The 16,161-nt window shown below is 34.3% G+C and overlaps 1 protein-coding gene across 2 annotated transcripts; it reads left to right on the forward strand.

Moving 5' to 3' along the window:
• Positions 1-2,982: 2,982 nt before the first annotated feature.
• Positions 2,983-13,616, forward strand: LOC104901995 (topless-related protein 4). Of its 2 annotated transcripts, none has more exons than XM_010689636.4 (26): positions 2,983-3,241; positions 3,371-3,563; positions 4,505-4,684; positions 4,783-4,896; positions 4,990-5,148; positions 5,241-5,424; positions 5,506-5,626; positions 5,875-5,990; positions 6,802-6,970; positions 7,061-7,170; positions 7,271-7,340; positions 7,520-7,593; positions 7,677-7,772; positions 7,843-7,938; positions 8,211-8,338; positions 8,449-8,683; positions 8,775-8,939; positions 9,080-9,172; positions 9,295-9,441; positions 10,056-10,166; positions 10,249-10,428; positions 10,842-10,970; positions 11,066-11,161; positions 11,858-12,046; positions 12,157-12,323; positions 12,728-13,616. In XM_010689636.4, exons 2-26 carry the CDS (start codon positions 3,484-3,486, stop codon positions 12,924-12,926), a joined length of 3,408 nt encoding a protein of 1,135 aa, XP_010687938.1. In that variant the 5' UTR covers positions 2,983-3,241; positions 3,371-3,483; the 3' UTR covers positions 12,927-13,616. The 2 variants fall into 2 exon arrangements, with proteins under 2 accessions (XP_010687938.1, XP_010687939.1); XM_010689637.4 differs by having other exon boundaries at positions 3,375-3,563.
• Positions 13,617-16,161: the final 2,545 nt, after the last annotated feature.

Here is a 16,161-nt window from a genome sequence, read left to right on the forward strand (position 1 = left end):
ATTTAGTAGTATCTTGTTAATCTTGAATGTCTATTGTAGAGACCGTTTGACCTTCAATTAATGAAATTTCTCTTTCAAAAAAATAAAATAAAATGAACGGCCGAAAAGGAAAGTATGTAGATTAAAAAAGAACAAAGATAATAGTATTTTGGTATATTATCTCATATAATCCTGACATATAAACTTTTTTTCCAAATAAACCCCCACATTGTCACCCCCACCATAGATAAACCTAAATTCGTTGAAAATCCGAATTGCATCCTCACATTTCTAAAAAAAATAGTGTTTTTATTATTTATAAGAGTATCAATCATTTATCTATTATAAGTGTCATTTGAGATCAGAATTGTTTTATATGTTCTAATTTTATTTTAGATTGGGTTGACAATCAGGTCGGGTTGGTCGGATTCGTATTCAAGTCGATAATAAATGGGACAAAAATTACTCAATCCAAACCTAACCCATTTAATAAACAGGTCGGAAAACTCAACTATGACTCAAACCAATTAATAAATGGATTACCCGTATAACCTGTTTAACCCATTTAATACATTATATTGAAAAACAATTATTTTCTTAAAAAACAAAATGGGCAGGTACACTACTAATATTATGCATGTTTAGAGTTTATTGGAATAATTATGACATATTTTAGAGATATTTTACTAAATTTTAACCAAATTTTAAATTTATCAACATATTTTTTTTTGAAATTTTTGTATATGTTTAAGTTAATTAGGTCAAAGCAGGTCATTTTCAGGTTGGCAATGTCAACCTTTACCTAACTCATTTAGTTAAACGGATTAATCGTGAATGGGTCACAAATCCAAACCCTAACACACTTGTTTCAGGCTAGGGTTGGGTCGACTTTTGCCACCCCTAATATTTTCAGGGTTTGAAAAGAGTTTTTTTTTTTTAAAAAATTATCATCACCTTAAAGTTATTTAATAATTAATTTCAAACCTATAAAAATGAGCTTAGACACATAAAAGTTCTCTTTAATAAAATATACTCCATACGTCCAAAAATACTCTTTACATTTTGTTTTTTCATCTACCATATGATACTTTTTACACTTTTTTTTTTTTTGGACATGACCCACTATCATTTTAGTCCTTCAACACTTTTTTTCATCTAACTAGAAGTGATCAAGGTAAGCTCGACCCAAAAGGAGTTGGGAGGGGGGACGTCTTTTGGCCCGTGGTCGGGTCCGACCCAAATTACGTGCCACAAGCAACCTAGAGTAAAAGATCAAGCTAAATTTCTACCAGCCCGAAGAGCCCGATAGGCCCGTTCTGAAATAACGGGTGTTGTCGTAGATTTTTGTTGGCCCGAACCTTGGTCTGACCCGACCCGCTGCTTTGACCCAAAAGTTTTTTTTTTGGCAAAAGCCCGATCCGATCCGTGATCACTTCTACTTTCAACCACAACCCCTACCCTAGTTTCTCGAATAATATAATATCACTCATACTCCCTACCAACTCTAACCATTGACCCACACAATCTATCTACTAAATAAAATAAATCTATTTTTACTACTTATTAACTCCTATCACATCTACCTTTCTAATAAAATAACAATTGATAATCAAACAATAACTTATTATCTGAAACTATGTGGCCTGATGAGCGTCAAGAGTATTTTAGGACGGAGGAGTATTAATTAAGATATAAAAGTATGAGCATTAGTTCGACTTAGAAAATCACATAGGTTCCAAGGTTGAGGTACAATGAAATTTTCCAACAAATACAGGGGTACAACATAGAGGAATTTTTTTTTTTTTTTTTTTTTTCAAAATTTCATATTTCGAAACTATATACTTCCTCCGTTTCTTTTTACTTGCAACGGTTTGACTTTTACACTATTCACCAACTCTACTTAGTTTATGTTTGGTGATTTATAGTTAAGGAAAAATATTCATGTGGGATCTTGTTAGATTCGTCTGAATGTATATTTTCCGAATATATACTTTTTATAATTTTTATTTATCGGTGATTAAACTTATTGATGGTTGAAAGTATGCATTGACAAGCGTGAAAGTCAAACTGTTGCAACTAAAAAGAAACAGAGGAAGTATTCAGTATCTTCCCTTAAGTTTAAAACCAAACAACATAAATTGACTACTATAAATAGTAAGAAAATACAAATATGTGTAAATTAAAAGAAAATAGCTACTTCATCCACCCTTTTTCTTTTGCAACAATGGGTTTGTGCACAATTCTTAAGAAAGTAAAAAAAGGTGGGTAGTTTAGGCCTTTTTTTGGACTACGGAAAAATTGAACTGAATTGCAAGAAATCTAAACATGAGAGAGTGTCTAAATTAAATTGATCCAAACCGCGAGAAATTAAACTCAATTGATTTAAAAATAAGTCTAAACAAACAAATACTCTAATCTTATTATAAGGTTTGAAAAAAAATTGTACTTATATAAACTCAAAATATCATAGACAAACCTGCCGATTTCAAACACTTAGACACAAACCCGTCCCAAATTCATTTTGACCCAGTCGGCCAGACCCTGATTGAACTCTTGGGTTGTTGATGCCCATCTCTCAACAATTTCCCAATAATTCTTTAATTGCGTACTTAACCTTAAAGACATCAGAAAGCGAAAGTAAACAAGGAAATAAATAAACCAAACAAAAATAAAAAGTCATTCTCATGGAGGGGTAGTTGTCTAAATCCAACCTAACTCTCATCTCTAAAGCATGTAATTCACGCGCCATTGTTAAATCTATAATGTCTCTTTGAAAAGTCCAATTATTTATACCAAATGATAAGCAACCACACTTATCACTACTCCGAACACTCACCGATATAATAAGTACTCTCACTTATCAACTCACTATATCTTTCAACATAATCTCGTCCCATCTCCCGAGAATATCATAACCCGATAAAATAAAAAGAGAAATGGTAGTAGTATTAATTTTGTCTGGGGTATCCTTTTTTTCTTTTTTTTTAAAAATGATTTTCTCTCTCCTGTTTTTTGTTCTATAAATGCTTCGTTTTTTCTTCTCTGACCCCCAGAAACTCCATCTGAGGAGAGAGAAAGCTCAGAAAAAACCGTAGAGAGAGAAAGAGAAAGAGAAGGAGAAGAAGAGAGAGAAAGTGGAGGAAAGTGAGAGAAAGAGATAGAGAGAGAAACAAGAGTTTTTTTTCTCTCTCCTCTTTTTTTTTTTTTTTCTTCTTTTACTATTAAGTGAAAGAAAATATACCTTCTGATCTGCTTCTTCAAGGTAAGAACAAATCATTTGATTTTTTTTCTTTTTTTTTGCATTTTTGGAATTTAATTTTTTCCGATTCTTGAGATTTCTAGGTTTAAATTAGTACTAATTTTTTGTTGCTTTTTTTTGAATTTTGAAAAGTTAGGGATTTCGCGATTTTTCTGACATCGATCTGAGATTCGGTGCTGAAATTTGGAGGAAGAAGTTTTTTTTTTCGATTTTTCTTTAAAATTAAAATTGTAGAAATTGAAGAGATGACGTCGTTAAGCAGAGAGCTTGTTTTTCTCATACTTCAGTTTCTCGAGGAGGAGAAATTTAAGGATAGTGTTCACAGGTAATTTTTTATTTTTTGTTTGTTTTGTTAAATTTTATATTATAGATGAATTTTTTTTTGTTCCTATTTGAGAAATGTTTGATATTATTGTAACTCCTATTATTATTAACTTGTAATTATAAATGTTTCCTCTTTTAGTATGGTTTACTTTTTGGCTTTTGTGTGATGTGGAGAAATTAAAGCCAAAAAATGGTAATTCTGACGTCATAATGACTTGTTATTGAGTGAGTGAAAAATCATTGTGTTTTTTTGTTTTTGTTTTTGTAAATTTAGTTACTTTAACTACACTAGCTTTGTTTGGTGGTAGTGCTGTGTTTGGTTGCTTAGAGAAGAAGAAGAACTTAATGGAAATTTGTTACTTGTACTTGTAAAATGGTTGGAGTGAGTTGTTTGTTAAATCCTAAATCTTAATGTGTTTTTGAATTCTATCATTGATTGTTGAATGTGGGTGGGTATGAAATCATTTAAATTTTGAGTAGGGGATTGAATATTTGAAGCCATTTAATCATAGAGCGAAATGAGTGTAACGTGCTAAGTTTGCTGCAGTATGTTTAGGAACAACGAATTCAAGCCTAATAACTAGGGAGTTTGGTACCCTTTTATTTTGGGGGAGTTGGGGGTGATTTGGTTGGAGTTAATTATGAACTTTTGGTACCTTTGCCTGACCTTTACTTCTGCATTTATCATATAGCAAGTCGTCCCTTTGGTTTTACATTCGTGTTATAGTTTTTTGTACAGCAAAAGTGTAAGGCATACTAATATTGTTTAAATAGGGACTTAGTAGTCATTAATCACTTGCTCGCGTAATTGTGTAGCTGTGGGCATTGGGCAAGCTGCATTACATAGTTGGTGATAGCGGATTTTTTGAAGTGATAATCTTCAAATGTTTTAGAATTGTTGTATTAAGGCTGTTATGTATCTTTTTGAACTTATTGGTACAGATTGGAGCAAGAATCAGGGTTCTATTTTAACATGAGGTACTTTGAGGAATTAGTGACTGGTGGAGAGTGGGATGAGGCGGAGAAGTACTTGTCTGGTTTTACAAAAGTTGATGATAATAGATACTCCATGAAGATATTTTTTGAAATCAGGAAACAGAAGTACCTTGAGGCCTTGGATAGGTAAGTGTTCGTGGACATTAATTGTGATGATATGTGTGAGTTTTGTTTTATTGAAGTGGGTTCTGATGTTATTGGACTTGTTTTGCCTTCAATTACAGGCGAGATCGTGCAAAAGCTGTAGAAATTCTTGTAAAGGATTTAAAGGTATTCTCAGCTTTCAACGAAGAGCTCTTCAAGGAAATTACGCTTCTATTGACCCTGGATAATTTTAGGTATGGGACCATAATGTGGATGAAGTTTTTGCCTTTTTTCTACAACATGGCAATATGGCATAATCATTGGGGATTGTTGTTGAAATAATGCAGAGAAAATGAGCAGCTATCAAAATATGGAGATACTAAGTCAGCTAGAAGCATAATGCTTGCTGAACTAAAGAAGCTGATTGAGGCTAACCCATTGTTCCGTGATAAACTACAATTTCCAACGTTGAGGAACTCAAGATTAAGAACTCTTATAAATCAGAGGTTAGTGCTTCAGAAAAAAATTTTAAACTAGGAGACAACTTTTTTTTGTTCGGTTGGGCCTTGTGCTAATATTTTCTAATATGGCATTGCAGTTTAAATTGGCAACATCAGCTATGCAAGAATCCCAAGCCTAATCCTGACATAAAGACACTTTTTGTAGACCACACATGTGGACCCCCTAATGGTGCACGTGCACCGTCCCCTGTGACCAATCCATTGATGAATGCTTCTCCCGTGCCAAAGGCAGGAGCTTTTCCTCCACTTGGAGCTCATGGAGTAAGTAAATCAAAATGTCTACTTTGCACGTGCTTGGAAAGTTGAAGATGTGTGTTTGATTTTTTACATTGAAAATTGCAGCCCTTTCAGGCTGCTCCAGCTCCTCTCCCAACATCACTTGCTGGGTGGATGAATCCATCTCCTGTACCCCACCCTGCTGTTTCAGCTGGACCCATGGGCTTAGGCGTCCCTAACAATCCAGGTATCTGTACCAAAAAAAACTATAAGATTGTTAAAAATATTTCATTACATTTTTGGTGTATCTTGATTGTATGATAGATAATGCTAATCTACATTGAGCTTCTATTCCCTTCCTTTATTTATAAATTTTAAATTATTGCCGTTGAACCCCATAGTTGGGTAAGAGCAAGCCGTTTGATCAATGTTTCTAGTACCATGTCAATTAAATTCCTGTTATTCCTAATGCGAAGTTCTGAATTCATATTGAAGCTGCTATCGTAAAGCGTCCAAGGAGTCCTCCTAATAACAATGCAGCTATGGATTATCAAACAGCAGATTCTGAGCATGTGTTGAAAAGACCGAGACCTTTTGGAGCACCTGAAGAAGTATGTAGAATTTTCTTCTTTATCTAGGAAATGTGCAAAACTCAAACTTTTAGATTATATTATATCAGTACTTCCATGAATTAGCTAAGAGCCTTATAAGTTGAAATTTGGAGTTATATGATTAATATTGGTAAAGACTAAACATTAATGATCTATAATATAATATTGATAACTAGAAGCTTGAAAAAATTAATATTCTACCAGTAAAGGTCAGTTATATGAGGTAAGATGTTTCTTTTAAGTTTCTTATCTTTTAATGAATGACTTGGCTCTGGAATGAGCACTTGATCATGAAGTTTGTGTGCAACACTCCAATTTTTTTCTTTTTTGCACATGAAGCTCTAGTATGTTTGGAATTTGATATTATGCCTTAAATTTAAAGCAAAAGGACTGAGTGTGTGGAACAATACTATGTGCTGTAGCCTGTATGCATTATGTAGAAAGTGTTAACTGTTAAGCTGAGACGTCTAAATGTTCACAGGCTGTGAATGACTATTTCGTACAATTCTGGCTAACTAAGTTTTTTACTACATGCTCCTAGTAAGCATTGCGATTGAGCGTTCTTTATTTTTTCAATAATCCTGCATCACTTCTAGTTTTGCTTTTACATATGCTGTTTACATTTAGGTGAACGTTTAATGATCATATTGGCTTTTTAAGAGCTGAGTGGCTGAATTAGGACATAGAAATTAAGGATGTGAATTTATCATTGCATTTGAAATAATTGTTAATGTCATGCAGTATGATCAATGGGGGGGAGATTCTGACTACTTTTTGGGTTTATTGTTGTGTTTGCTGGACTTATGAACAGGTCAATAATCAGCCTGTCAACATTCTTCCTGTCGCATACAACAACCAAAGCCATGGTCAAAGCTCATATTCTTCTCTTGACTTACCCAGGGACGTTGTTATGAGTTTGAGCCAAGGTTCTACTGTCAAGAGTCTTGACTTCCATCCATCACAGCAAATATTGCTTCTAGGTTTGCACCAATTGTTATAACTTCCTTGTTTGGTACCCTTGATTGCATTTGTACTGTTATTGAGGTTAATTAAGAATTTTGCTGCTTCAGTGGGGACAAACATGGGTGATGTCATGGTATGGGAATTGGTTAGCAGGGAAAGGATTGCTTACAGGAATTTTAAGGTTTGGGAACTAGGTGCATGTTCTATGCCTCTGCAGGTTAGTTTTTTAAGTGGACTTGTTGAGCAATTGTCCTCTGATGTTCACATTTTCTACTGCTAATAGCCTAATACCTTTCCCCTTTTTCTTTCTTGAACAGGCTTCTTTAGCCAGTGATTACTCTGCATCCATTAATCGTGTCACGTGGAGTCCTGATGGAAATCTTTTTGGTAGTCTACTCTTGCTGATGGATTGTGCTCTGTTCTCGATTTTAATGGTTTATTTTTGGTAGCATGCTTTAAAGAAGTTTGTGCTTTAGATTTTGGGAGTTATAACCTTTTTCACTAACGAACTAAAAAATGGAGTTTGCAATTGTATGACTAATTTTTTTTTTTCCTTGTTGATGCAGGTGTTGCATACTCGAAACACATTGTGCATATATACTCCTATCATGGCCCCAATGATCTAAGAAACCATTTAGAGGTTTGTATTCATATTACTAGCTTATGGAAATAAAATTTTAAAGCTTTTATATGCTGACAGTGTATTGTTTTTGGTCTATACAGATTGAGGCTCATGTTGGCAGCGTTAATGATCTTTCCTTCTCTTATCCTAACAAGCAACTGTCCATTGTTACATGTGGCGAGGACAGGCTCATTAAGGTTTGTTTGGCTATCTGTTCTCTATGATGCTTGCACTAGAAATGGATTCTTAGAACTTGAATGTGTTTAGGTGTGGGATGCTGTCACTGGGGCCAAGCAGTATACTTTCGAGGGTCATGAATCACCTGTGTATTCCGTATGTCCACATCACAAGGAGAATATCCAGGTATGGTCATATGGATCTAGTAAGAGTATATTGTCAAATGTCCAAAACCAATTTAAAATATCTTTTTATTTTTTTTTGCTATTATATGGGATCATTAGAGCTGTCATTGGGTGAAAGTTGCATTAAATTATATTTGTATTTCTGGAGTAGGAACTGTTAAGTAGCTCATTTTATACTGCATTTTGCGACTTCAGCCATAGATTGATGTGGGATAAGCAATTTTTTGCTGCTGGATTTACTAGTAGACCTGATTGTAACTTCACTCATTTCAGTTCATTTTCTCTACTGCAACGGATGGTAAAATCAAAGCATGGTTGTATGACAATGTGGGATCAAGAGTGGATTATGATGCGCCAGGGCACTCATCAACCAGGATGGCATATAGCGCAGATGGGTCAAGGTAAAATTAGTTCCTCCTTCCTTGTGCATCTCTGTCAAAGTGGTAAAGTTAATATTGATTTTGTATTTGCCTTCGCATTTTCTTATTCACTGAGAATATTTTTTCTGAAGGTTGTTCTCATGTGGGACCAACAAAGAAGGCGAATCCTTCCTTGTGGAATGGAATGAAAGTGAAGGAACTGTCAAGCGTACATACCTTAGCCTTGGAAAGCGGTCTGTCGGAGTTGTGCATTTTGATACTACCAAAAACAGGTTCCTTGCTGCTGGGGATGAGTTTACAGTTAAATTTTGGGATATGGATAGTGTTAACCTTATAACTACAACAGATGCTGGTGGTGGGTTGCCGGTAATGTTCAGAAAATACCTCGCAAATTCTGATATGAGTTCTAAATTAAAATTCTTGTTATTCTTACTTGCATCTTGGTGTTATATATCAGGCTTCTCCTTGTATTCGGTTTAACAAGGAAGGGACATTAATGGCTGTATCAACCAGTGACAATGGTGTGAAAATTATAGCTAATACAGATGGGATCAGGCTGCTGCGTGCTGTGGAGAATCGCCCATTCGATACTTCTGGTTCCGCTTCTGCTGCAATTGTCAAGGTGTGTCTCTGCATTGTTTTTCCCCAGTTGATATCCTCTCCCTTGACCTCTTGTTCTCTCTGCCCCTTTTCCACCGGAGAGGGTCAATATGCTTCCTGTTTCCAAAAAATTGCTTCCTAAAAGCATGATTGCTTATCCAGGGTCCAACAATGGGTGTATTTCCTGCTGCTAATGCTGCTGTAGGAGCCAGTATTGCTGATAGAACAGCTGCTGTGCCGGCCATGGTTGCTATGGTACATGTCTTATATTCTGATTCTCATTTTTTCGTTTTAAGTTGTCATCATTAGAACATGGTGGCCACACTCAATGTATGCAACACCGTATTTCTTGCAATGACTTCTTTTCCTAATATCAGAATGTTGATAACCGAAGCCTAGTAGACGTGAAACCAAAATTCCCTGATGAGTCTGCAGACAAATCAAAAATCTGGAAGATGACTGAAATCAATGAATCTTCACAGTGCCGATCACTGAGACTTCCTGATACTATATCAGCAATGAGGGTAGGTTATGGACTCTGGACTTAATAAATACCCGATAGACTTCCTTGTTGTCTTTGCTGCTCTTCTTAATTTGGTATCTTCTTGCATGCATATCTTATCGATTATCTTTTCGAATATCCTTAGCCATTTATTCAAATTCTAGCACACATTCCTTTTGGAATTTGTAAACCATTATACTTTTGATACTCTGAAACATTGTCATAGCGACGGCACTGTTTCAGATAACAACTCTTTTTCGGACTTCAGAAATGTTGGAGAGTTTCTTGTCTGGTACTTGCAGCTGCTTCTGTTATGTGTTGGAATTGGCACTCAATTTCTATCATCGAGATTTTGCTGTTATTAGTATTTGGTCTTCTTGATCACAGATTAACTCTATGATGCCTAATTTTATGTGTTTTGGTAAATTGATCTGGATGTAAACAAAATTCCTGGATGTATCTTTTCCAGGATTTTTGTAGTCTGTACAGAGAGTTGAACTATATTCCTCTTGCACTCTTGCTATATGGGGGAGTTTGGTGTTTGACATCTACTCGAGTCACGGAATAATCCTGCTTACTGTTCTTTCACAGTTGAAATATTGTCACATACTGATTGCCGTCTGGTTATTATTTCAGGTCTCAAGGTTGATTTATACAAATTCAGGTTTTGCCATATTGGCACTAGCGTCAAATGCTGTACACAAACTGTGGAAATGGCCTAGGAATGACAGAAATATGACTGGCAAGGTATTATTTTGGAAGGTTGATATTTCTGAGGTCGCTATGAGTATTCATTCCTGTTTGCTGGAGTTAACACATCTATTTACAGGCGACTGCAAGTATTCCACCCCAACTATGGCAACCTTCAAGTGGGATATTGATGACGAATGATTTGAGTGACACAAATCCTGAAGATGCAGTTTCTTGCTTTGCACTTTCAAAGAATGATTCTTATGTTATGTCAGCTTCAGGGGGAAAAATCTCCTTGTTTAACATGATGACTTTCAAGGTAAATAGTGGAAATTTACTTTCTTGAATCCCGATGCATAGACTTACAGATGCTTTCTAAAAGTCATTCTCAAATCTTGCACAATTATGTGCTTTGTGATTTTCACGATGGACAGGACAACTTATTAACCTCTTTGAAAAAGTTCCTATTATCAGCATTGCCTTCATAAGTTTCCTTGAGATCATTAATCCCTCATTTGGTCTATAGACTCCGAGATGTTTCTGTAATGTGCAAGCATCTTCCCTTTTCTGATAATGATTTTTAGTGAGATCCAGAACAAAATGTAATTTGGTTTTGACCTTTTTGTTTCATGGGTAAATTGAGCACCTTTTCTTATATAATGAAGATCTTTTGGTTTGTATATGTGGTCTGCATGAGATAAGTATGCCTTATGTTTGATATCAATAATGCAGACAATGACGACATTCATGCCCCCACCACCTGCAGCGACATTTTTGGCTTTCCATCCTCAAGACAACAATATAATTGCAATTGGCATGGAAGATTCATCCATTCAAATATACAATGTTCGAGTTGACGAGGTCCTCAGCTTGTTTCTTATATATTGCCAACTAATCATCTGTGTAGTAAATAAATGGGATCGAATCAATAACGTGAGTTTGACTCTTTTGTACAGGTTAAGACTAAACTCAAAGGACATCAGAAGAGGATCACTGGCCTGGCATTCTCCAACGTCCAAAATGTGCTTGTATCTTCAGGAGCTGATTCTCAGGTAACAAACAATATGTTGTGGCCTTTCGCCTAAAAATATCTTATTCCCTTTTTTAGAGAGTTTCTGAACTACTCCCTTTAGTTGTATTTTGTGTAATGCGCACCCGTCATGTGATTTCACTTTGACCACTAATATCTCCAAGTATGTTCATGAATTTTTTAAGTTCATGCTATTTGCTATATTTTAAAAAGTACTTTTCTAGAACTTTTTGTTTTAGACTTCTCATAGAATATAAAGCATTCAATGGCCAAAGTTCGACCTCAAATTGCCTGTTAAAAGATTAATGGAGGGAGTAGTAGAACAAATGCGTAATGAGGGCCCTATAGCAGTTTTTGTTGGTTGGCTCTGATCCGAGAAAAATGAAAACACTTCCAATTATTTGACATTGTAGTTGATAGCTATATAAAGTTGTGAACCTTGATATGAGTAAACTTAACTGTCACATTACATTATGAGGGACTTGTCAAATTTAGTAGTATTCCACTATTTCTGTTGGTATTCTTGATTATATGGGTGTAGCAGCCACTAATTATAACTGCCCATGTATGTATGTCTACTGTTTCCTCCTGTCTTTTACTTGTTTCTTTGTTTTTGAAAAGCTCTATGTCCTGGTCAAAAAAAAAAAAGAAGAGCTTTATGTCTATCATGTAAGTACCTACTTTTTTCCCCCCTAACTGGTAGTTTACACCTTTTCAGCTGTGTGTTTGGAGCATGGATGCCTGGGAAAAATTGGCACATAAATCATTACAAATCCCTAGTGGTCGATCTGTGAATCATCTTGCAGATACACGTGTTCAATTTCATCAAGATCAGACACATTTGTTGGCTGTGCATGAAACACAGATAGCTATATATGAGGCTCCAAAGCTTGAATGTCTGAAACAGGTACTTTCTTTCACTAATGGTATCCGTGGCACACAGGCAAGGCTCTTGTTTAGATCAGATCTTGCACATTCATTATAAACATTTAAAATGACCTTGTTGTCTGTCATCAGTGGTTTGCTCCAGAAGCAAGAGGCCCAATCACGCATGCCACGTACTCCTGTGATAGCCAGTCAATATACGTTAGCTTTGAAGATGGGAGTGTCAGCATTCTTACTGCTTCAAATCTTAGACTGAGATGTCGAATTAACCCCAACGCCTACTTGCCTCCCAATCCGAGGTGCACACCATACTTATTCACATTTATTTTTTTCTCTCTCTGTATTATCTTACTAATCTTTGGAAACGAAAGCCTCAAGTACATGTGAAGCTCTTTAAATATATAGATAAGAAAACAAAAAGAATTATGATGTCTTTTTAATGTATTTTGTTCATTTTACCTCCATAATATAAACTTATCTTCCATCTATATTCTCCATTTTTATTAACTACTACACCTCAACATATAATTTTAGGGTGAAATTATATAACAAGCAGATAATGATCATTGATTCAGCTTTAGTAGCTCTAAGTTATTTTTGAACACTCATCCCGTACATTGATACCATGCACTAGCAGAAAATGTAGTTTACTTGTATATATGTACTTCATTTAACGAGTCAACATTTCTTGTGGCTTTGACAGTATGAGAGTGTACCCACTCTGCATCGCAGCACATCCTTCAGAAGCCAATCAATTTGCATTAGGACTTACTGATGGTGGTGTTTGTGTGCTTGAGCCGCAAGAATCAGATGGGCAATGGGGCACACCACCTCCTGCTGAAAATGGTGCTGGAACTAGCAATGCTTCTGGAGCAGCAGGGACAGATCAACCTCAAAGATGATCACTTTTCGTGTCCTTTGTTAATGATAAAGGCTAAATGGAGAACTTGTTCTCCACCAGACAAAGAGGAGGAGGTAATTTAACCAAAAATTCCCTTTCCTTGTTCGGTGGAGAAGAGTTCTTCAAATATATTTGTACAGTCAACTTGCTCCTGGTTTCGCCGCACTTTTTTTTTCCACAGGGAAGCTGCAGGATCCAGGTATTACCGTCTTAGATTCGCCAATTAGCCCGCCTTTCCGAATTTGGAGATCTTACTCTCATGGATGAACCACAGAAATCGGATACCTTCCTCCTTTCATAGACAAGTAGTGATTAACGCTGTTAGAAGTCGCCTTGAATCAGATTAGTAGTGTTTGGGTTGAGGAGGGAAGGATGGATTGGTCATGGACCAGATCCGTATGACTAACCCCATATGTTTTCTTTGATTTTGGAGCACCTCAGGAAGGAAAATTTTTTTTCTTTTAAAAATTTAATTAGAAGAAACTTGATTAGTTTTATGAGATTAGCGTTTTTTTAGTCAGTTAAGAATACTGTTAGCACCATTATAGTTTGTTGAATCCAGTATTGTATTGCACCGTAGTTTGTTAAAAGTACCCTAGATCTGTATTTCACATTGATCTAATACTTAAAAAGTTGTTTCGAGTCCCTTTGTATATTGTGATTCATTATTTAATTGACATACTTTTGTTCACATGGCACAGTGCTAAAACTAATGGAGGAAAGTTGACATTCATGTTCTTCACGCGGAAAGAATTCCATCGCACTTAACTTTTATAAGACATGATTTAACGAACCATGTATGTTCAATTTTCAAGTCACAACTTACAACTCACAAGTGACTTTATGCAATAAATGTGGGGTGCTTAAATTTGCAAACGAAATGGTCCCTCGTTGAATACTTTTTTTTCGTTTTTTAGTTGCTATATTTTACCATCTAGACAGGCTATTTTTAGTTGTTGGCTTTGTTTGGGAAAGCATTTTAGCTATCTTAAATGATACGGTGCTAACATATTTTAGATACTAAAATTATTAGTAATGTTTGGGGAGCATCTAAAATAAAATTTCAGGTGGCTAAAATGATTTAAATGATAAGTTAAAAAATTTACCTTTTCAAAATCAGGTGATTAAAATTTTGGAGAATCATTTCCAAAATTTTGACAAAAATTAATTTTGCTAAAATAATTTATCAACTTAATCAACTAATTTTGCGAAACAGTTAAACTAATCAATTAGTTTATCAGTTTTAGCACCTTATCATTCAGCTTTATTTTATCAGTTTCAGTTAACTTATCAGTTTCAGTTTATTTTCAGCTAGTAATGCCAAACAGAGCCTTTATATTTTTAGCATGTGGTACTCACATATTATTTACCTTTGAATCCTTATTTTTGCCTTCATCACACAAAAAGACAACTAATTTAGGTTTTATTGCTGTACTTTTTAATAGTCCCCTCTTGTTTCGTTGGTCTGTGTAAAGTAAAGTAAATGTATCAATATAATAACTAAAAAAGACGAATGGAGTAGTTTATTTTATTGCATACTTGTTCTATTCTTTTTTTATTGCAACAAATACTTCTTATAGTCTTACGGTAGTTTTAAATACACTGCAATATTTCCTCTTTTGGTAATAAAAGCTATTTAATTGGACTACAATGTCCGTATTAAGTCTTGTCTAAATTCATCATTAATTAGTTGATTACCCACAAAACAGTCACATGAGATCTTTTTGTCAAAGCCCATTACATTTATAGTTTTCTGAAACAATGTGCCCAAATTGTATGATGATTACTCTTTTATTTTTTTTAGATGTAACATGTTGAGTTTGGGTATTATTCATCCAACTCTCTTTGACCATCGATTGTTATTTATATATAAGGAAAAATATAGTTATGTGAGATGTTGTTGGATTTGTATTTCTTATAATTTTGCAGTTATAAAATTAGAGATATTATGAGTTAAAATTGTATCTCGACTAATATAAAAAGTCAAATGTTACATCTATGAAAAATGAAGGAAGTATATACAAAGTATCAATTGCATGAACAACGATGTATTAAATGATGATAGAGATGTAGTTTCAACTATTGAATAAGGTTTGATTATTCTTCTTAAAGAAAGGTTGAAGTGGTCAGTGGTATAATAGTGTATCATCAATTTCCATTCTCCCTTTTACCGCCATTTTGATACCTATTTTCGTCATATAAAGTGAGTTTTTTTTTTTTTTTTTGAAGGGTAAAGTAAGCTTTCTTATGAGTTATGACTTATGAGTCGAGTTATGATAGATACCTATAACCAATAATTCTATATTCGCTGTCATTTAGTACACTTATGTCACATATTTATTAGTTGAAATTATCAAACTGTATTAATCTTTTCCCTAAAATAAAAAACAAAAATCTAATTGCAAACCTTCCTCACTGAGAGATGATATACATACACTCGGTGTATGTGGGTCACACAGACACTGGATGTATGTGTTACTAGTAAAATATATACATTTTGTATGTGTTACTACTAAAATGTATATTGTTACTAAAAAAAATTACAAACTTACAATTATATAAACCTATTTTGTTGTTCAACGATATTTGAATTTACATAATACATAGACGATTGTAATACTATATTTCGAATTGAATTTTTATTATATGGTAGGGATGAAAATATAACTACAAACAAATCAAATAATTGAAATCGACAGGAACTTTTAGTAGAAATCAATAGTAGAGAAATAGTGAAGATGAATAAAATGAAGGTAATATATGAATAATTTGGAAAAAAAAATTACAATTCTTATTTTAGTTTTAAACAAAGGATTCATACAAAACCTAAACAAAGAAAATTTTATAGAACAAATTTTTTAAAGAAAGATAAAGAACAAATCATTGAAAACAAAATTATCTGTCGAAATATTATAAGTTTGTAATATTTTAATAATATACATTTTCGTAATAACACATACACAAGGCATAAATTTTACTAGTAACATATATATCTAGTGTATGTGTGTCCCACATACACCCAGTGTATGTGTAGCCTTTACGCTTCCTAACATCATCATTTGATTACAAGATCCAAATGTAATTATTATTGCATGATTAAGTGTTAAGTACCCTCTATTCATACGATAAAGGACTTGCGACTTGTTTCAAAAAGAATGGTAGCTGACTTTATTGGTAGATGAGGGAATTAGTTTTGGATCATACAATAATTCCTTCTGGATAGCTTGTTAAAAAAT

Source organism: Beta vulgaris, chromosome 8 (assembly GCF_026745355.1).
Source record: "Beta vulgaris subsp. vulgaris cultivar EL10 chromosome 8, EL10.2, whole genome shotgun sequence".
Lineage (NCBI taxonomy): Eukaryota > Viridiplantae > Streptophyta > Magnoliopsida > Caryophyllales > Amaranthaceae > Beta > Beta vulgaris.

Excerpts from the sequence above, each read along its gene's own strand:
- LOC104901995 (XM_010689636.4), top strand. The coding sequence starts at position 3,484 with ATGACGTCGTTAAGCAGAGAGCTTGTTTTTCTCATACTTCAGTTTCTC. Across the intron at positions 3,564-4,504 it reads TTTAAGGATAGTGTTCACAG|ATTGGAGCAAGAATCAGGGT; the intron begins GTAATTTTTTAT and ends TTATTGGTACAG. Across the intron at positions 9,173-9,294 it reads TGCCGGCCATGGTTGCTATG|AATGTTGATAACCGAAGCCT; the intron begins GTACATGTCTTA and ends TCCTAATATCAG.